This window comes from Festucalex cinctus, chromosome 3 (genome assembly GCF_051991245.1).
Source record: "Festucalex cinctus isolate MCC-2025b chromosome 3, RoL_Fcin_1.0, whole genome shotgun sequence".
In the NCBI taxonomy this organism is placed as follows: domain Eukaryota; kingdom Metazoa; phylum Chordata; class Actinopteri; order Syngnathiformes; family Syngnathidae; genus Festucalex; species Festucalex cinctus.
Genome location: NC_135413.1, coordinates 1,778,480 through 1,801,029, shown reverse-complemented (window position 1 = coordinate 1,801,029; position 22,550 = coordinate 1,778,480). Strand labels below are relative to the sequence as shown.

At 42.1% G+C, this 22,550-nt stretch overlaps 1 protein-coding gene across 2 annotated transcripts in view; it reads left to right on the top strand.

The window, feature by feature from the left end:
- chst6 (carbohydrate sulfotransferase 6) overlaps positions 1 to 14,687 on the top strand; it is a 136,715-nt gene extending 122,028 nt beyond the window's left edge. The window contains exons 1-2 of one of the 2 annotated variants that reach the window (XM_077515466.1): positions 6,059 to 6,405; positions 13,156 to 14,687. In XM_077515466.1, coding sequence (XP_077371592.1) covers positions 13,157 to 14,413 — 1,257 coding nt within the window. In that variant the 5' untranslated portion in view covers positions 6,059 to 6,405; position 13,156 and the 3' untranslated portion in view covers positions 14,414 to 14,687. Of the gene's footprint in view, positions 1 to 6,058; positions 6,406 to 13,155 lie in introns of those variants that run through there. The other variant, XM_077515465.1, reaches the window with a different exon arrangement.
- Positions 14,688 to 22,550: the final 7,863 nt, after the last annotated feature.

The window sequence follows — 22,550 nt, the reverse complement described above, 5'->3', positions numbered from 1 at the left end:
GACCGGTGGGGCGCTGTGGGGGCCCGCTGGGCCTCGTTCTGCGGCCTTGGGCTCGGGGGTGTGGGCCGGGGCTGGGGCGGGGGTGTTCCGGGTGTCTGGGTCGGCTCGCCGACCGGTGTCCGCTCGGGTGGCTTGGGGTGGCCTTGGTGCTGCCGCGGCCTGGGGATTCCGGGGGGGGGGGGGGGGGGGGGGGGGGGGGGTGCTCGCTTTGCTGGACCGCGGTTGACGGCTTCTTTCTTTGGTGGTGGTCCTTATGCATGCCAGATCCGTCACACCAGCATCTACTGAAACTCAACAGAAGTACCCTCTCCCTCCCACAGCCCCTTGAATCAGTTGGTGCTGGTGTCTGTGGTTCTCACTTTGCTTTATCTATCCTTCCCTCCTTCCTCTCTTTAGTTTTTCCTCTGGTCACTTGAGATCTTAATTTATTAGAAGTATGAGGTTTCTGGGGTTGGCATAAGACTCCGGTTTTGTAACCACGCAGGAGGGGTCTTGTTGGTGCTGGACTTCACTTTGATGGATTGGATGTACTGGCTTCTATTGATCTCACTCTGCCTTATCGATCCTTCCCTCCTTCCTCTCTTTAGTTTTTCCTCTGGGCTCTTGAGATCTCGCTAAATTTGCTGGAATTTAGAGGCTTCCGGGGTTGGCGTAAGACTTTGATTTTGTAATCATGGGGAAGGCAGGAAGTGTTTGGTCGGTGCTGGATGTCACTTTGATTTACCTTTCTTTTCTCTTTATTTCTTTTTTTTTCTGACCTTTTCTCTGGTCTCCTGACCATTTAAATCTTCACGACTCTGGCAAGATTCTGAAGTACCTGGTTAAGGCGAAGGGTAATGGGATATTTATAAGGTTTTAGGTGAATGAATGAGTATAAATTTATACGTATTTGCACGCACGCACACGCACGCACGCAAACGCACGCAAACGCACACACGCAAACGCACGCACGCACGCAAACGCACGCAAACGCACGCACACATACACACAAAAAAAAAAAAAAAAAGAGCAATGATGACGAGACGTTGAATCGGTAAGACTACCGAATGAACAATTCTGAGCTCTTAAAAAAAAAATAATAATAAAAAAAAATAAATAAAAAAAAAAAAAAAAAAAAAGAATAAAAGTGTGATTCTACCTTATTCTGTTCTTTAGTAATCACCATTTGAAAAGAGGTAATTTGAGTAACATTGAGCGAAAATTGAAAAGAAAAGATACATTTTCTCCACAACGGTGACTTTGACACTAATATTTTTTGTTTAGTGATGCTAAATTAGGTTTAATGTTACAAAGGCTTTGATCATTCACGTCAGCCTTTAAAACGGTTCTATTTCATCAGATTGCGTCATCTTTCTTTGTAATACGCAGCTCTAGTTAGGGCCCGAGCAGCTACACTGCTGCGAGGTTTACTAAACTGGACTTGAGTTGAGTAATTCCATCCACGGCAGCCCATAGCAAAGAGATACAATGCTGCCATCTGCTGGCCATAGTTAGTATATGTATATGTATATGTATATGTGTATATATATATATATGTGTATATATATATATATATATATATATATATATACACACTTTTTAATTTTGATTAATCATGATTTATCAGCTAAATTACTCGTTTATTTGTGTAATATAAAATAAATACAAAATACAGTAATATTTTGACATTAACACATTTTATTATCTGAATGTCATTGATTGATGTCAACATTGATTAAATGCATGTATGCAATTGCATGCATGAGTGTATTGCTCAAATACGTAACAGCATCATATCAATTGGGTGCAATTCAGCAATTATTAATTAAACGCAAATTACTTTTTTTTTTTCTTTTTTTTTTTTTTTAATCTAAAGTCCCGTCGGGGTGTTTTTTAAAGCGAAATTTACCACCGAGCACACCAACTTGAGTCACCCCGCTCATTTTGGAACAACACGCGTAGGGAATGCCGTGCATTGACCTCATCACTGACCTGCACAGCCTTCAATGTAACCATCCGCGGTTACATTCAAGGCTCAAGTGCGGTAAAAAAAAAAATGCGATTAATATGCGTTAATACGTGATTAATGCGACAATTTTCTGTGATTAATTAATCTATTAACGTTTTAACTTTGACAGCTATATATATATACTATAACTATATATATATATATATATATATATATATATATATATATATATATATGTATATATATATATATATATAAAAAAGTAGTTGACGTCACTTAACCTTTATGGCGGCATACATCATGATTTTACCAAACGTTATTAAATTGTTTTGGCGGTCAAAGAGTTAAAACAGAGTTGATACTGAGCATAGCGCCAAACTACAATGTTGGCTGGAGGCACCTTCTCCTCGGCCTTGAAAAGCAAAACATTTGGATGACGATTCAACTTCGAATAGTACCAGTAACAAAATATTGAATTACTATTACACAACCCCAGGTTCTCACACATTTTATGACAGAGGTTATTTTTCAGTCAATGGCATCTAACCTTCCCACCCGAAATGCTTAATGCAGTGCTGTGCATAAGGTCCATTGTGCAAATTGTTCTGTTACATTGTGCAAATCCTTTCGTTAGATGTGCAACGCTCAATTGCTTGGTGTGCGACAACTTATTACTAACTTATTAACTTATATACTAAATTATTGTTTAAAGGGTCAGAGTTGTCATCTTCAAGTCCAAAACCATCAATGTGTAAATAGTCTAAATAGAAAGTATAGTTACACCCATCTCTACAGCCTTGAGTAAACAGATTGGCACGCCCATGGGTGACAGATAGTCAGAGAAGGATTTCCTGCTTTGCTCTGTTGAGCAAAGTAACACTTATTGAGCAGTTAAATATTTGCTCATACATTGTCAATGTTCACAGTCATATCCACTTTAAGAATATCATCAGTAACCAACCTTTTTGAAGCTGAGAGCTTACTTCTTGGCTACTGATTAGTGCAAAGAGTACCCATTTGAAACACACTATTAAAGTAACAAATTTGCTTGTTAGTTTTAATAATTGTGGGAATGCTGAACGCATCCCACATATGTTATTCGGATTTTTATTCTCCTCACTTTTTTGCCGAAAAACAACTCCCACATAATACTTCCGATTTACCCTGTTCCAATTTCAACTTGCTTCAAAAATTCACGCATTCTTGGGTATATATCATCTGATTCCAATTTGACGTTAAATGTCAATTTTTCCCTATTCATTTTCAATGGGACTGACATTGAACTTTTTCTAAGTCCCACTTTCCATGCCCATTTCCATACATACAACTGATCATCATCATTACAGGCTCTGTGATACTGCTCAGTTCTTTTACCACTGTTGATGTGTGTTTGGGGTCGTTGTCCTGTTAGAACACCTAACTGCACCCAAGACCCAACCTTTGAGCTGATGATTTTAGGTTATCATGAATCCATCCATCCATCCATTCCATTCTATTCCATTCCATCCATCCATCTTCTACCGCTTATCCGAGGTCGAGTCGTGGGGGCAGCAGCTTTAGGACTTCCCTTTCCCCAGCCACTTAAACCAGCCCCACCGGCGGGATCCCAAGGCGTTCCCACGCCAGCCGAGAGACATAGTCTCTCCAGCGTGTCCTGGGTCATTCCCGGGGCTTCTCGCCGGTGGGACCTGCCCGAAACACCTCTGCAGAGAGGCGTCCAGGAGGCATCTGAACCAGATGCCCGGTCCACCTCAGCTGGGTCTTCTCAGCGCGGAGGAGCAGCGGCTTGACTCTGAGTCCATCCCGGATGACCGAGCTTCTCACCCTATCTCTAAGGGAGAGCCCGGACACCCTCTGGAGGAAACTCCCACCCACAGCTCATGACCATAGGTGAGGACGTAGATCGACTGGTAAATAGAGAGTTCGCCTTTTGGCTCAGCTCTTTCTTCACCACAACGGACCGATACAGAGTCCGCATCACTGCAGACACTGCTCTGATCCTCCTACGATCTCCCACTCCATCCTGCTCTCACTTATAAACAAAAGGCCAAGATACTTGAACTCCTCCACTTGGGGCAGGATCTCGTCACCGACCCGAAGAGGGCACGCCATCCTTTTCCGACTGAGGACCATGGTCTCGCATTTGGAGGTGCTGATCTTCATCCCAACCGCTTCCCACTCGGCTGTGAAAGCCCTCCATTGAGAGTTGGAGATCACGGCTTAATGAAGCCAACAATACCAAATCATCTGCAAAAAGCAGAGATGCAATGCTGAGGCCACCAAACTGGACCCCCTCAATACCTCGGCTGCACCTAGAAATTCTGTCCATAAAAGTTATGAACAGAATCGGTGACAAAGGGCAGCCTTGGCGGAGTCTAACCATCACTGGAAATGAATCGGTGTCCGCCCTTGGCTTCCACCCAGCCCACTCTGCACCCAACGCCTTTGGCCCCTCCCACCGGTGGTGAGCCCATGGGAAGAGGGACCCACGTTGCCTCTTTGGGCTATGCCCGACCGGGCTCTATGGGTGCAGGCCCGGCCACCAGGCGCTCGCCAATGAGTCCCACCCCAGGGACCCACGTCCGAGCAAGGGAAACGTGTTTACATTGATGTTATTCCTAATCAGGGGTAAAATTGCATGTGTGACCCTGCCAGGGGCATAAATCCCCAGGCAACATAGCTGCTTGGATTACTGGAACACACAAACCCCTCCACCACCGCAAGGTGCCCGCTCACGGAGGGGTATCTTGAAGAAATACATGGGGTGAGATCCGATACAAGGACGGTTCGATTTTAAAATGAAACGATTCAATTCGGTTCGATTCTGTAGGATTACGATTCGATGTTCGATTCACTAGGATTACTATTCGATTCGGTTATTCGGAAAATGCACTATATAAATACAGGATGTATAGTCATGAACTCCTTCTCAATCAACACCTCTGGGCTTCTGTTAATGTGTGGTAGTGATTTTTTTCCTAAACGCCCACCCCCCACCAGCCTGTATTTTGCCATTTTGTGCTTGTTTTGTCAACAGCGGGACGTTTCTGTGGACAGACAGTTGTTTACCCCTGTATTTATTTTGTGCATTTTCCTGAGTGAAAACAGAAGGCCCTGCCTTTAAAATAAGACTGGTATTGGCACCGATACCTGGTATTGTATGTTTTTTGTTCTTTCTTTTTTTTGATGAAGATAGCAGACAGTGAGCTGGGGTGTTTGGTGACTCTCCTCGTTTTGACTTTATTTCCTGTTTACGGTGCTTAGTACTTTACTGAGTGAGTCACTACTCAACTACGATCATGACTCCTTGCTGGACCTTCAACACAACGTCGGAATTTTGAGTGTGGTCAAGCATGGTTGGGAGAAAACGTTGCCCCCACTTTTGGCTGACATTCTGGTTGAGCTCTTCCGCGTTCACGCACTTCCTCCATGGGGGAGGCGGCGGCGGTGCTGGGGAAAACGCGGCGACCAGCTGTTGAAGCTAAGCGGGCGCTGAAACAAGCATCGTCCCCTGCTCAGTCCCAAACGCCTGGATGTACTCTGTTGTGGCGTATCCTGGACCCTGTTGGCTCCCGGTTGCTAATGATCGTCGGTTTGCCTGGAAAGCTTCGGCCATGCCGCTCTCTGCGTTTTGGACGCGGTGACGACCTCCAGCTTCTGAAGGAGCTTCTCCGAGACCGCCGAACGGAAGAGCCACTCACCCCTGCTGCTCCCACAAGGATCACGCTGTTAAATGCGCGGTCATTGACAAACAAAACGTTCATCTTTGGGGAGTTTTTTCTCTCAAACAACTTAGATTTCCTATGCCTGGTCTGTCGCCGGTGATTCCACTGCTATGATTGAATTACTACCGCCTGGCTGTGTCATGACTTGGGTCATGCAGGAGTAATGTTTGGGTATTGTCAAATAAAGTCAACTATCATTTCTGATAGTTGACTTTATTTGAAGTGATGATTTGTTTGAGGCAAATATCTAATGTTTGGTTTTCTTTGAACTGATGCAATCGGCTTGTAACTAGGGAATGTGAAGTCTCTTTCATCTCTCTTTATGGTTAGGACCAGTCGGCAGCGAATCAGATGGGTCCAGGTCAGTCCGGTCTCAGCTCCTTATATGGTTAGGAGCCAATCCACTGTGAATTGGATCGATCCATGTTGGTCCTGTTTCAATGACCTATCAGGGTTACCCACATGTCTAGCCTCAACCAATGAGATTGAGTCACTGTCTAATTAAGCTGTTTGAGAAATGTGTGTGTGCCGGATTATTAACTCTGTTCATTGATGTGCTTCCGCAGCCCAAGGGGGCTTGGCATGCAGTCGTTTTTCGTTTAGTCAAGTTATATGAATAAATAGTTAACCTTATTTGTGTTCTGCGCCTTGGGATCCAAACCTCCTAGCACATAACAGCCTGTGCTTACTTGGACGCTTCGAGGACGTCGGGACGAGGTCGTGGAACGGCGGGCGAGTATTTTTAAAAACAATTTTAAATGTAAACGATGTCTGATTACCACACTGATCAACAGCTTTGAAGCCACTTTCTTTGAAGTCGGCCAAACTGTGCTGTGCTGTGTCATCTATCGACGCCCAAAATACGTACAATAAGGATTTTTTTCAATGACTTTGCAAATCTTATTGCCGAAGTCATGCTAAAATATGATCATATCCTCATTATGGGGGACTTTAATATTCATTTTTGCTGTCCTGATAAACCATTGGCTAAGGACTTCTTAAGCCTCATTGACTCCTGTAACCTCGTGCAGTGTGTGTCTGGTCCCACACATAAAAAGGTCATTCTTTAGACCTGGTTCTTGTTTATGGTCTCCCCGTGTCAAATCTAAAAATAATGGACATCTGATCATATGGCTGTTTGCTTTGAAGTCAATTATTTTCATTCTACTGCTTCTGTTAAATATGCTGCTCCTGAGTCAGGTCGTAGAGTTTTTAACCCCCTCACTGCTGGTCAGTTCTCTGAAGCCTTTGATGAGCTTTGTATCCCCACTTCAAGCACAGAAGAACTCAGCTCGTGGTTCCACTCACGCTGCCTCAGTATACTTGATTCAGTGGCTCCATTCAAAACCGTGCGGTCCAAAGTCAGACGTGAGCCCTGGTTCAATGAAAAAACGCGTGCAGCCAAACGGGAGTGCCACAAAGCTGAACGAAAGTGGATAAAGGACAGGTTGCAGGTCTCCTATCAAATCTTGAAAGACAGTTGGCGCTGTTACCAGAATACTGTTTAAGAGGCAATAAAAAGAACACCTCTCAAATCTTATTCAGGCAAACCATTATAATCCACATGTACTATTTAAAATTATTGATTCAGCACTCAAACCTCCTCAGCCTACCTGCACAAACTCTTCCCCTGAAATGTGCAATAGCTTCCTTCAATTCTTTATTGATAAGATTGACAAAGCTAGAGCACTCACCTCCACACAACCCATTTCTGTTTCATGTACACAGCACTTTGTATACAGCAATGCCTGTTTTTAAAACGCTTTATAAATACAGTTGGGTTGAGTTGAGTACATAGTCAGGATGGTACCACCTCGGCCTCAGTTTGAGCCAGGAAAAACCGTAGCCATACACTGATCATGTTCTCGAGATCACATTTACAATGGTCATAAGCAATATTAGCTTTTGATTTCCACCTTCATTTGTCATCATTATTGTTTATATCTTACTTTGATATATACTTGTTATCATATTTTACTTTGTCAGTAGAAAGGAAGCCAACGATGGCTCTATTGGTCATACCAAGAGATGTTCCACTGGTCAAAAGCCGCTCCGATGTTTACACGAGTCTGATTAATTTTGACAGCTCTACTAGTGCTGTCACTCGCAGTTGTTAGCAAGTATGAAATGCATGGCATGACGTTTTTTTTCATTTTTTATTTTATTTATTTTTTTAGATCGAATGGCGTATCAATTATTCCATCAATTAATTGACTAATAGGCCGGCCCTAAGAAAAATTAAAGTTAATTAAGGTTGAATTTAGTGGATACTCATTGTTCCTTATCTTCTGCACACATATGCACATATTACACAAACACCAAGAAAATTAGCCTCTGCTAAACGATTAACATTCACGATTAGCATTAGCCCTGAATAAACTTGAATCACTTATTGAACTTTTCCTGAAAATTTGCATGCATTTTTTTTTTTTTTTACAGTAATGTGCCTACTTGATTTAAAAAAAAAAAAAAATTATGAAGGTTTTAACATTGAGAATGTTGAAATGTGAGAAAATGTAAATGTCTCGATGAGAAAAGTATATAAACTGTGTGGTAAAGGGTTTTAGAGCCTTCAAACATTTATCATAAATGTAAAACATAAAGCTAACTACTTTGCAGATTAATTTTTTTGCGGGTATTTTTTGTCATCTAACCCCAGCGGAAAACGAGGGAACACTGTAACTTGTAACTGTAACTTTGCCTTTGAATGAATCATGAATTGCCACTGAATAACTTAGATGAAATCATCAACACAGTTTTTTTTCTTTTCTTTCTGACATTTATTGATGATGAATGAAGGAATCAAATATGTTTCACGATTTGAGCTTGTTTTTTTGTTTTTTTTTTGCCCATCCATGTCATCGAAAAAATTTTAATTGCGTAGCCGGCCGACTGACTAGCGCCGCTGGGCGAGCAAGACTCCCGCTGTTGGTGGTTGGAAGTGCTATTACGATTTGAGCTTGTTTTTTGTTTTGTTTAGTTTTTTCAATGCATATTGCATAATGCATTTTTTTTGTTTTTTTTTTTGTTCAATGCATAGTCGGACGACCGGCCAGCGCTGCTGGGCGAGCAACTCTCCCACTGCTTGAACATGATTGCCTCTGAAAGTGGGAAGTAAAGTCACGCCTCCCGGCGCAAAGCAGAACTCACACCATTTCACACGACATATGACCCGCCAGAATCGAGCTTGTGTGCAGTTTTTTTCTCAAAATGAACTTTATCATCGACTAAAGGATTGTTGCCCCGATCACACCCAACCCCCCAACGCTGCCAAGCGTAGACATAACAATTTGCACGTCATCGAAATTCGCACATCATCGAATTTGCATATACAGTGGTACCTCTCCTTACGGACGTCCCTTCATGCGAAATTTTCAAGTTCTGAAACTCCTCAACAGGAAAATATTGCCTCTTGTTAAGAAAACAAGTTTCAGGATGCGAATGGTAAAACTACAGTATGGGCTACTACTCGCAGCTCCCAGAGTTTCCTGAACGCAACAAACTTACAGCTCCTCTGCCATTGGCTATTACTGGCATCTTCCTGGCATCTCATTGGCTAAGAGGGACCTGTGCCGTATGGGACCATAGATACAGAACAGAATGTGTCTATGTATCGTCCTCGTCATTCGCCCCTCGGGCGATGAGGTGTTTAGATAGTTTTACGTAAATGTATTCAAGCTACTTTCTGGAGGATTTCCCCCCAAAATATCTTAACAATAGTCTTTTTATTTGACCATTTATGACTAAAACATATTCTAATTAGTAGATCAACATCTTAGCTGTTCATAATGGGTATTCCTATAAGCCTCTGGCCAATATTTTTTAGGAAGCACCCGGTCCAAATCTTTCGAATTGCCCGCCCTCTGTCTGCGGGATGTGACGTCATGCGCGTGCTCGTTCGTTGTTTCCTGTAGTCACGAAGACGGAACTAGTACAGTACAGCTTTTCGCTGCAATTGAATCTACTGAGAAGGAACCACCATCTGCATCTAGCATGCCCCAGACAAGGCAGAGGCTGTGCGGTCATACAATTCGCACTTTACTTACCGTGAACTTTTTCAGTGGAGTAGTAGCTGAGTTTTAGACATGACAATTTCAGACTCGGATATTGGATTTTGTGACCAATTGTAGGAAGTGCACTGAGCTACTGCCTTTCGATTTTTTTATTTTTTTTATTTTATTTTTTTTTATTTTTATTTTTGTGGGAGATGAATCACTGGATAGTTTGACTGATGACTCGCAAGATGCAATTTGTACATTTGTAAAATAAAATTGTAAATTTATAGGCATTGCTGATTATTCTCTATTTGTTCATTTATACTTTGGATGAAAAGAAAAAGGCATGTATTTCTTTTCTATAATTGTATTTATTTATATCATATTTCGTGGTATCCTTTGTAGTCATTCGATGGAAATGTTCTCCTTTTTCCTGACACTACACAAGAAGGAATCGTAAGCGGTCTGCAAGACTTCCACACTGAGGCACACCGCTTTGAAGGTCCAGTGATGGGTGATGCACTGGTTCTGGTGCGCTCCGGACTCTGACAGCAAACACTCTCCTTCACTGTTGCTATTGCTACACAGTTACCACAGGAACACCTGCAAAGCACAAGCAACTTTTTTTTTTCTTTTCTCCAGCCATTGATAACATTTACAAAGAATTTGTTCATTATTTGAGAATTACTTGGATTATCTATTTCAAGCACTTCAGGAGAAAAAAAGTGTCATGTATCTGACTGGTATGAGGTCAATTTAATTTCCAAAATGCATGTTGTAAACTTTTTCCATTGTGAATTGAGTCTCACAGAGGTTGGCATGTGGCAATGGAAAAGGGGCAGTGGAGCTTGGAGCACTTCTTAGGACAGCGAGTAAGCAGCATTTAGTTTATGGTTTGCATTTTAAGATGGATAGTAAGTTCTTTTTTGCTACTACCAATATAAATTAGCTTTTTACTATAACAACTAAAGCATAATAATTTGAGTGTATTGGACTAAACCAAGCTACATTTTGGCCACAAAGCGTTTGCTATTTCGCCCATACAAAAATATAAACAGCATTGTTAGTCCATAATTTCCATTTTAAAATAAAGAGTAAGATTTTCCATTCTGTGTGCTGGAGCCTGCCGATGTTGTCCTTTACCTCGGCAGTTTGAAACTGGTCACAGCCACCTTCATTGGAACGCAGACGAGCGGACACAGTTGCACCAGCACCTTCATCAAGAAAAGGCTCAAACCGATACAGCTGGATACATTCCTGGGCTGAAATATCTTCGTCTGAAGACTGCTTGTAGTCGGGAACGTCGAATTCCAACTCTACACTTGATAGCGAGTGAGAAAGCACCTCACTATTCGTGTAGTTCGACATATCTTCGTATTGTTTTCGCCAACTTCCGTACTCCCGCTGACGTCACAAGTGTCCAGGCTCTGAAAAAGGGGGCGTCGCCAGTGAGATGCCATGTTTTGGAAATTCACGAAAATATCAAATTTTTACAAGCCCTTGTCATTGCGTTTTTAACACGGTAATCATTGAAATCATATTATTTGTACTTGTACTTTTTTTTTTTTTTTTTTTACACTTTAATGTTCCATTAATATAACATTCTTCCATAATAAAGGTGTGAACACTAACCCTGAGTAAGACATTTTGTTGAATATTTTTCCATCAAAAATGGATGTTTAAAAATCGATTCGGCCACCTACTGAATCGAGTCAAGAATTGTGCACTGTAATATCGCGATATATTGCCGAATAGATTTTTTTTTTAACACCCCTAATAATCACTATATATCGAGATGGAGCAGATAGATATAATTTATTCATCCCATGAGCATAATTAAGTAAACTGTATAACACTGTCTGGAAGTTAGAGTTATGAACTAGGGATGTTACGATAAGGGCAATATCGTGATATTAAAACTGCCACAATATCGTCGTGGTTAGGGGTGTGAATTGCCTAGTACCTGACGATCCGATTCGTATCACGATTCACAGGTCACGATTCGATTCGATACCGATTAATCCCGATACGAATGGTCACGATTCGATACCGATTAATCCCGATACGAATTTATAAGTCGATTGTTGCGATTTTTTTCCATTCAAATTTAGAAAATACTATCAGTAAATTTGTACATGTACACTGTAAGATTTGTATAAATATATTTATCTAAAACTTGAGGCTTATAACCGTGAGCCACTGTACACAAACAGTTTGCAATCTGTTTCACATTTGAACAGCATTAAAATATAACATTCAACATATAACATACAACATATAACGTTCATATAACATTCTTCCATGCTCAAGGTGTGAATCCTAAAAAAAAATAAAATAAAAATCAAAAAAAAAAAATCAAAAAAAAAAATCGATTCTGCCGATTATTGAATCGATTCGAGAATCGCGCGATGTAGTATCGCGATATATCGCCGAATCGATTTTTTTTAACACCCCTAGTCGTGGTCATGTTCACAATATTTAAAAGGAACACATTTGTTAAAAAAAGAAGTCAGGTTGATTTCCATTTGTGCAGTTCTAGCACCCTCTAGTGGCTAGTTTATTAGTGCAATTTAATTTTCATTAGGGATGTTTTGGCCTCTTATGTTTAAAATCTATGCTAATTGTTAGATAAAGGGGAACCTAATTTGCTTGTGAAGCGATCAATGTGTGCTTGCATTACCAAGTGTCTCAATATTGTTATTAGAGATTTTAGGTGCTTTATATGCATTGCTGTTATGTACACAAGTACAATAAATATTGTGCTTTTTTTTTTTTTTTTTTTTTTTTTTTATTAGTATGAGCTCTTTTTTTTATAATATTGTGATTGTTTTTAAATATCACCAACGCCCCCACAATATCGTGATAATTATCGTATCGTGACCTTCATAATATCGATATCAATATCGTATCGATACGCCTTTTCATATCCCAATATCGATACATAAAATCATGTATCGATATATCGATATCCCCCAAAGCCAGCTGGGATAGGCTCCAGCACCCCCACGACCCTTGTGAGGAAAAGCGGTTAAGAAAATGGATGGATGTCACAACAATGTGAATGTCGTGTTATTTTTTTTGTCACTTTATTTACACAGCCTGTACACTGGTTGTAATTTATTTAAATTATTTGTTTTTATAAGGCCATGTTAAATAAAACAGTGTAACCGCAATGGATTCAATTCTTAATGTAAATATTCATATTTTTACTAATGTATTAAATTAGAGTAAGAAGTTTCTACTATTTGCAGCATTGGTAATTTTGACTGTCTAAAATAGCTACTGCGTGAATTCCTCAATTGAATCGAAAATTGTTGTGAATCGAATCGAATCGGGCCCTTGTGAATCGAATCGAATCGATTCTGGAAATCTGAATCAATACCCAGGCCTAGTGATGTTTGGATATCGTTGCATCCCTATTAAGAACTGTATATTAATTTTCCTGTCCTCAAACCTGTCATTCATTCTTCCCCTGCCTCTTTTGCAGCATGGTTAGCGTGCAACTCCACAGAGGAAAAGCAATCAACATCAAGCACAAGATGCCAATCATGCCCCGTTACAGAGTGAACCTCAACACTGTGGTTTTCCTGATGATCCTGCAGGGGGCAGCCGTGGTCCTCTTCTGCAGCTGGTACGTCAAGCTAAACCCTCACGACTGCCCTCCCTCTAATAGGAAAGTCCACATTCTTCTGCTGTCGTCATGGCGATCAGGATCATCCTTTGTCGGTCAGGTGTTCAGTCAACACCCGTCTGTCTTCTACCTCATGGAGCCTGCCTGGCATGTTTGGACCAAACTTAAGAACTCCGGTGCACAGGCACTACGAATGGCTGTAAGGGATCTAATGCGTAGTGTGTTCCATTGTGATTTCTCCGTAACGGATGCCTACCTGCCAGACCGTCACAACGTGTCGTCCTTGTTCATGTGGAGTCACAGTCGAGCACTGTGCTCACCGCCGGCTTGTTCTCTCACGCCACGCGGCGATTTCAGCAATCAGACTCGATGTTTGCAAATGTGCGACGCGAGGGGCCTACAGGGCGTGCAGGAGGCCTGCCTCTCTTACAGTCACGTTGTATTAAAATCAGTGCGAATTTTTGAACTGGAATCCCTCTACCCTCTCTTTGAGGATCCTGGCCTTGACCTCCGCATCATTCATCTGGTTCGGGATCCCCGGGCCGTGGTTCGGTCAAGAGAACAGTCTGCCAAAGCGTTTGTTGGCGATAATGCGATCGTGTTGGAGCAGAGAAACACGCCAGCAGCGGAGGTACAATACCAAGTCTTAAAGGAGATCTGCCGTAGTCACGTGCGCATTAGTGAGAGGGCCCTACAGAAGCCCCCACCATTTCTAAAAGGCCGTTACAAAATGGTACGCTATGAGGACGTGGCCCGCAATCCACTACAGGAAATAAGTGCCATGTATGACTTTGTCAATCTGGACATGACAAATCAGTTAGAGGAATGGATTTATAAGCTGACTCATGGAAAAGGCAAAGGTTCCTTGAAAGAGGCCTTTGAAATCACTTCGAGAAACGCTGCCGATGTTTCGCAGGCTTGGCGCACCACGCTGCCATACAGCAAGGTTAAGCGCATCCAGGAAGTGTGCACGGGGGCCATGTCACGGCTTGGGTACACCGTTGTTAACAGTGATAAAGAACAGAAGAGACTTGATATTGATTTACTGCTACCACGTGAACCGTACCAGTTCAGCTGGTTACCAACTAGAACGCAACGCCCTGGTAACGGTTAAAACAATACTGACCAAGACTAAAATTGTTGTTCTATGTCGTCTTTATAAAATGTGGTCATATTAGTCAGATAACACTGTGATGACTTCTAAGGGCAAGGCAAACGTTTGTGACAACTGTGATATGGCCACACATTGTCAGTGGGGAGAAGATTACTGTAAACGATATTTTTCTTTGTTTTGCAAAAGATTATTTCATAATGTTCAGAGTTGCACAAAAGCTGTCATTATTTTTTTGGTTGGCAAAAATCTTTTATTAAACTCAATCACTCCCATCCATTTTCACAGAAGCAACCCCCTTCACTCCTGGCTGTTTTACTGGATTTTGCCTAATTTTGAAAGGCCCATAGAATATTGTTCTATTGCTATAAAAACATGGAACCTACCAAAAGAAAGATTAAAGTCTCTTCTTTCATCAGGAAAAAATAGTACAAGGTGTTCCAAAATGTTTGACCACATTTCATAGGCCAATAATTTTGACAATTTTCGTTGGAATGACCTCAAATTTTCCCAGCAATTTCAGGCATTTCTAACTTTTCAGGTTAAGAAATGCCATTCACTTCAAAAGAAAAGGCATTTTGCGTGTGAGAGTATGCTCGGACTCAGTCACCGAAGACAGTGCAGCGTGCCTTCTTCACAAATTTTGCAAAGAAGGCACCAACTACAAAACAAATTAGGACAGCACTAGGGGTGTCCCGATACACCTTTTTCCACTTTCGATCCGATACCGATATTTCAGCCTCAAGTACTGTCCGATACCGATATCACTCCGATACCATATCAGTAGGGGTGTCCCGATGCAAAGCTTTCTACTTCCGATCCAATACTGATATTTTAGCTTAGAGTACTGTAAATTAACAATATCAGTCCGATACCATATCAGCAGGAATGCAGAATTTGTTTTAGTATGAAATGTTAGAGGGCGGCACGGTAGTCGAGTGGTTAGCACGTCCGCTTCCCAGTTCTGAGGTCTCCGGTTCGAGTCCAGGCTCGGATCTTCCTGGGTGGAGTTTGCATGTTCTCCCTGTGCCCGCGTGGGTCTTCTCCGGGTACTCCGGTCTCCTCCCACATTCCAAAGACATGCATGGCAGGTTAATTGGGCGCTCCAAATTGTCCCTAGGTGTGCGTGTGAGTGTGGTTGTTCGTCTCTGTGTGCCCTGCGATTGGTTGGCAACCAGTCCAGGGTGTCCCCCGCCTACTGCCCAGAGCCAGCTGAGATAGGCGCTAGCAGCCCCCGCGACCCTTGTGAGGAATAAGCGGTCAAGAAAATGGATGGATGGATGGATGGATGAAATGTTAGAAGAAACTTGAGCAAGTGATATTTAAATAAGGAATAATCAGCACCTTAAGTATGAGAAAATATGACCCGTTTATTCCTAAATTTGGATGACCTCACTGCAACAATAAGTATGTCGTGCATTTTAATAAAATAAATACAAAATAAAGGACCCTGAGAAATAACCCGAATAAAGTAAACAAAAACAAATTGTACTCTTTGAAGTTCAACATATTATATATTAGGGCTGCACAATATATCGAAAAAATATCGATATCGCGATATTGGCCCTTGCAATATGCATATCGCAAAGGCACGCAATAAGTTTTATATGGAATTTTATGCTTTTTATATGAATTTGACCAGTCAGACGCTAACTAAAATGTGCATCGCCATTCAATAGTTGAAAATTATCAAGACATAATTACAATTCATTAACTAAGATTACATGAAGGTTGCTTATTTTGCCCCATGAAAAATGTTTTTCTTTCATTAGGTAATAAAAATGTAATTTCTTTAGGTACATGTTAAATATCGTAATAATATCGATATCGCTATGTTCAGCAAGTATATCGCATATCGCATGTTTTTCCAATATCGTGCAGCCCTATTATATATATATATATATATATATATATATATATATATATATATATATATATATATATATATATGTATATATATACATATACATATACATCCATCCATCCATCTTCTTCCGCTTATCCGGGGTCGGGTCGCGGGGGCAGCAGCTTCAGGAGGGAAACCCAGACTTCCCTCTCCCCAGCCACTTCAACCAGCTCCTCCGGCGGGATCCCGAGACGTTCCCAGGCCAACCGAGAGACATAGTCTCTCCAGCGTGTCCTGGGTCGTCCCCGGGGCCTCCCGCCAGTGGGACATGCCCGGAACACCTCACCAGGGAGGCGTCCAGGAGGCATCCGAACCAGATGCCCGAGCCACCTCAGCTGGCTCCTCTCAACGCGGAGGAGCAGCGGCTCGACTCTGAGTCCCTCCCGGATGACCGAGCTTCTCACCCTATCTCTAAGGGAGAGCCCGGACACCCTGCGGAGGAAACTCATTTCGGCCGCTTGTATCCGGGATCTTGTTCTTTCGGTCACGACCCACAGCTCGTGACCATAGGTGAGGGTTGGAACGTAGATCGACCGGTAAATCGAGAGCTTTGCCTTTTGGCTCAGCTCTTTCTTCACCACGACGGACCGATACAGAGTCCGCATCACTGCAGACGCTGCACCGATCCGCCTGTCGATCTCCCGCTCCATCCCACCCTCACTCGTGAACAAGACCCCAAGATACTTGAACTCCTCCACTTGGGGCAGGATCTCATCCCCGACCTGAAGACGACACTCCACCCTTTTCCGACTGAGGACCATGGTCTCGGATTTGGAGGTGCTGATCCTCATCCCAGCCGCTTCACACTCGGCTGCAAACCGCTCCAGTGAGAGCTGGAGGCCCCGGCCTGATGAAGCCAACAGCACCACATCATCTGCAAAGAGCAGAGATGCACTGCTGAGGCCACCAAACCGGAACCCCTCCACGCCTCGGCTGCGCCTAGAAATTCTGTCCATAAAAGTTATGAACAGAATCGGTGACAAAGGGCAACCTTGGCGGAGTCCAACCCTCACCGGAAACGAATCCGACTTACTGCCGGCAATGCGGACCAAACTCTGGCAACGGTCGTACAGGGACCGAACAGCCCGTAACAAGGGGCCCGGCACCCCGTACTCCCGAAGCACCCCCCACAGAACTCCCCGAGGGACACGGTCGAACGCCTTCTCCAAATCCACAAAACACATGTGGACTGGTTGAGCGAACTCCCACGCACCCTCGAGGATCCTGCGGAGGGTGTAGAGCTGGTCCACTGTTCCACGGCCAGGACGAAAACCACACTGCTCCTCCTGAATCCGAGATTCGACCTCCCGACGGACCCTCCTCTCCAGCACCCCTGAATAGACCTTACCAGGGAGGCTGAGCAGTGTGATCTCTCTGTAGTTGGAACACACCCTCCGGTCCCCCTTCTTGAAAAGGGGGACCACCACCCCGGTCTGCCAATCCAGAGGCACTGTCCCCGATGTCCACGCGATGTTGTAGAGGCGTGTCAACCACGACAGCTCCACAACATCCAGAGTCTTTAGGAACTCCGGGCGGATCTCATCCACCCCCGGGGCCCTGCCACCGAGGAGCTTTCCAACCACCTCAGTGACTTCGACCCCAGAGATAGGAGAGCCCACCCCAGAGTCCCCAGACTCTGCTTCTTCAAAAGGAGACGTGTTGGTGGAATTGAGGAGGTCTTCGAAGTATTCCCCCCACCGCTTCACGACGTCCCGAGTCGAGGTCAGCAGCACCCCATCGCCACTATACACAGTGTTAATGGTGCACTGCTTTCCTCTCCTGAGACGCCGGATGGTGGACCAGAATTTCCTCGAAGCCGTCCGGAAGTCGTTTTCCATGGCCTCACCGAACTCCTCCCATGCCCGAGTTTTTGCCTCAGCAACCGCACACATACACATACACATATACATATATATATATATATATATATATATGTATATATATACACATATACATATACATATAGATATATATATATATATATATATATATATGTATATATATACATATATATATATATATATATATATATATATATATATATATATATATATATATATACACACACACACACATATATATATATATATATATATATATATATATATACACACACACACACACATATATATATATATATATATATATATATATATATATATATATATATATATATATACATATATACACTCAGTGTATGGTCACTCTGGCAGCGGGCGGGACAAAAAAAATATAACCAACACGATATTGGCCACTCTCTCACTGCTCAACGTGTCCCAAGCTCCAATTTAAAATAAATAAAAATGAATATGTAACTATCATAAAAGTAGAAAAACAGTTGGTTAATTTCACTATTCCTCCAACTCCCCTTTCTGCAGACCAAGCATAATGTGGAGATTCTTTTTTAATAAGATGAGCATTTCAGCTTGCCGCCCCATTAGCTTGCTTCTATACTATGCTCCTCTATGATAAATGAAGTTGCTCTGAGCTCCAGATGTCCGTGGTGAAGCTAACAGCGTTAGCATTTGCCACATAAGCCGCTATACACCTTTTGAACGTCACCATGCATCCGCGGTATAGTTTTATCTACGAAATAGTGGCGGCTCGAAATAACGTAGCGAGGCTTGAGCTGCTCAATTACATTTAAAGCCGACAGATTGACAGGCTGGCCATCAAGCACAATAAATTAAGCGATCTTTTCAGTGATACTTACGTGAAGCCTTTTTGCCATCCCGTGGGAGTTTTACGGTGTGAAAATGATTCCGACACCGTTGACTGTCTGTCTGATTATTCGCCTCGGTTCTCTTCTCAAAATCCTCATGGTCTCGTTTGTGATACTTTTTCAAATGCTTGATGAGGTTGGTTAGATTAAACTTATCCCTTTCTTTTCCACCACGGGGAACTTCGGCTTTTGACAAATGTTGCTGTCCGCTGTCTTTTTCTTTTTTCAATGAAAAATACTCCCACACTGTCGACATTCTCTCTTCCTCAGTTAGCTAAAAGCTAATTCACATGCATGCTTGTTTGTTTGATCACGTGAGCGCTGCATGCTCGGCGCAGACGCTGCCTTGATAGAAAATCAGGAGCGGAAGCTGGAACGGACTGTTTATATATGTGTGCAAGTATCGGATATTTTTGGACATGGACAGAAAAAATCCGATACTGGTTTTCTGGCTGATATCGGACACAGATCCGATATCAGTATCGGAACGGGACACACCTAGACAGCACCAAAAATTCCAGGAAAAGGGCCCTTTTTGGCACGAGTTCGAACACCGACTCGACGTGTGCAGGCGGCACTCATATTGAACATTTATGAAAATCTGTCATAGAACCAACAGATATTTGTACTTTTCTTTGTAAATGTAACCAATAAATCTTATGACCTTCAACATAAAGTGTATTTAGTTCATTAAGATCCATCAAGTAGTTTCCGAGATATGGGCATTTAGAATGGGGTCAACCATTTTGGAACACCCTGTATATTTCTGTTTCCATTGTGCAGCAATTAGCATTAGAATATAGCTAAGTTTCATCATCATGCACAAATCTAATTAGAATTGTGACTCCGGGATTACACAGGATGCGTGTGTGTTGCATCCCTGCTCCGTTGTGTGCTCTGGACGCGTCAATTTTTTGGCCAACTAACACCGGCAGCTCCGGTCCGGCAGCTCCGTCGCTGACCACTTCCCGCCGTGTCTCGCGTGATCGCATGCGATAATGTGGCATTAAAAACGACAAACACACGGAAAGTCTCTTCTTTCTTTAAAAATAAATGACTGACTAGGTAAACTGAAAAAAGGCAGGGGCTGATAGACTAGTTGAAAGCTAGCAAAACTACTCACTGTCTGACTAGCTAGCTAAATGACAGACTAACTAACTGGACCCAGTTTTTCAAAACTCGGTTATAGCTTTAACCATTGGTTAAGTAGATTTAACTGACCATTAACTTTAACGGCAGTTATCTTGTTGTTCAAAACTCTGTTAACTTTAACCGCCTGTTAACTTTCTGTTAAAGTTAACACACCTAAGGACCGCCACTAACTTTTTAACAGTGTGGTTAACTCTGTTTCGTGGCTAATGCTGCCTTCATGATATCCACTGAGCGCAAGAAAAAGTCTATCGAGGGCTTGACTTTGACGTTGGTGATTATTCTGATGAAGAATTAAGCACACGTTACCTCTTAGCGGTAATAAAATTACAAGTCTCATGCTGAGTTAAAAGAGAAAGAATAAAAATGTGTTTTTTAAGACAAGTTCTTAAAAATGGACAAAGAGAAAACAAAAATTATGATGAATTAAATATAAATAAATAATGTCACTCCTAAATTACTTCAACCAATGATTGTTTAACGTTTTCTTTGTCAGCAGAAAACTTCCGGCTTCTTTTATCCATTTTAGTATCCATTGCGTTCGCCGACCTGTAAAGTAAACAAAAAGAGGAATTGTGGGATATATCGGTACTAACCAGTGACGTAAACGACACGGTTAACTATGATGTAGCCGTTAACAAACGGCGTGACTAACCATGTTTTGAACAACGCATATTGAGCGGCCGGTTAGTGAACATGGGTTGAGAATTTAACCGGCGGTTAGGGGTTAAACAGTGGTTAAAATAACCGAGACTGGAACAACTGGGCCCTGACTGACAAGCAGCTAATTGTGTAGCTAGCTAATTTACAAATGGCCATAGGCTATTCTCCCACTCAACAGAGAAGCAGAAGGAGAGGAGGACTTTCTTTGACTGAATTCACCGTACACTCCCATAGCTTCTGCTTAGCATCCTTTTTAAGTAGTCCTTATAAAAAGGATGTGCCGTGTCATATATAATTTTGTTGCGTTCCACCTCGATTATAAATCTCTCCTCGTCTATGTTCGCCGGTGTTTAAACAGTGAATTAAGCGTTAAGCATGTTTTGCTGACATGATTGTGTGATAGGATCTGGTGAGTACAATTTTATTCTGATAAGTAACCAGAAATTTTATTTTGAAACTGCGTCGGTCTTCCTGTCCTGCTCGATGTATTCTGTGGTAGATTGGCGTTTGACGGATGCGTCGTCCGGCAAAAATAGAAAATAGGTCTATCCGTGTGGCGGGCTCTGGCACGACGCAGTTGACCGCAGTCGACACGCAACACACACGCAGCCGGTGTAATCCCGGGGTGAGTATTTAAGCTTTTTTTCAACATGGCCCTGGTTGATCTCCTTTACTATGGTGTCACCTACTGGCCATTTGTGTAATAGCTGCCATTTCTTCAACCGTTCTTTGCAGTTGACAGGCTGCATCAAAGCCTTCTGGGGTGTCCAAACTTTTCATTTGAGGGCCACATAACAGAAAATCAGAAGGACGCAAGGGCCACATAATGTTATGAAGAGAAATTGTCTTTAGTCCTAAAAATTGTACAAATAATTTATTTGTGCTTTTGCATTTTTAGACAAATGCTACAGTATATAAACAAATATATTTGTAATATGGCAGTAGGGTTATTATAGTTTTTATTAGTTTAGTTCTTTTTTTTTTTTTTAATGCTTAGTTTAAGTTTAGTTTGTTAGTTTCAGTATATACTAGGGCTGTCAAAGTTAAAGCGTTAATAGATTAATTAATCACAGAAAATTGTCGCATTAATCACGTATTAACGCATATTAATCGCACTATTTTTTTTGACTGCACTTGAGCGTTGAACGTAACCGCGGATGGTTTCATTGAAGGCTGTGCAGGTCAGTGATTAGGTCAATGCACGGCATTTCCTACGCCTGTTGTTCCAAAATGAGCAGGGTGACTGCAGTTGGTGTGCTCGGTGGTAAATTTCGCTTTAAAAAAAAAAAAAACACGCCGACGGGACTTTAGATAAAACAAAAGTAATTTGCGTTTAATTAACTCTTTGACTGCCAGTCATTTTCGGAAAAGGTAACCCCATAGTGCCAGCTGATTTACAGAATTTTACAGATCTTTCAAGCTCCACAGAAAATGTTGTGTTAGGACTATGGAAACGCGGATACTACCAAATGAAAGATTGAAGTCTCATCTTTCATCTAAAAAAAAAAAAAAAGTTTGTTTGTACCTTATTCAGATCTTCAGTAATCAACAATAGAAAACAGCTTCGTTTCACCCAAATCCTCAATTTTCTTCCAAAATACGGAGAAATCAAGCTTTTTGTGAAACGATGTTATTTCATGCACTCTAGTGAATTTGGCCCTCTTTTTTTTTTGCATGAGTGATTCTACAAACACCTAAAC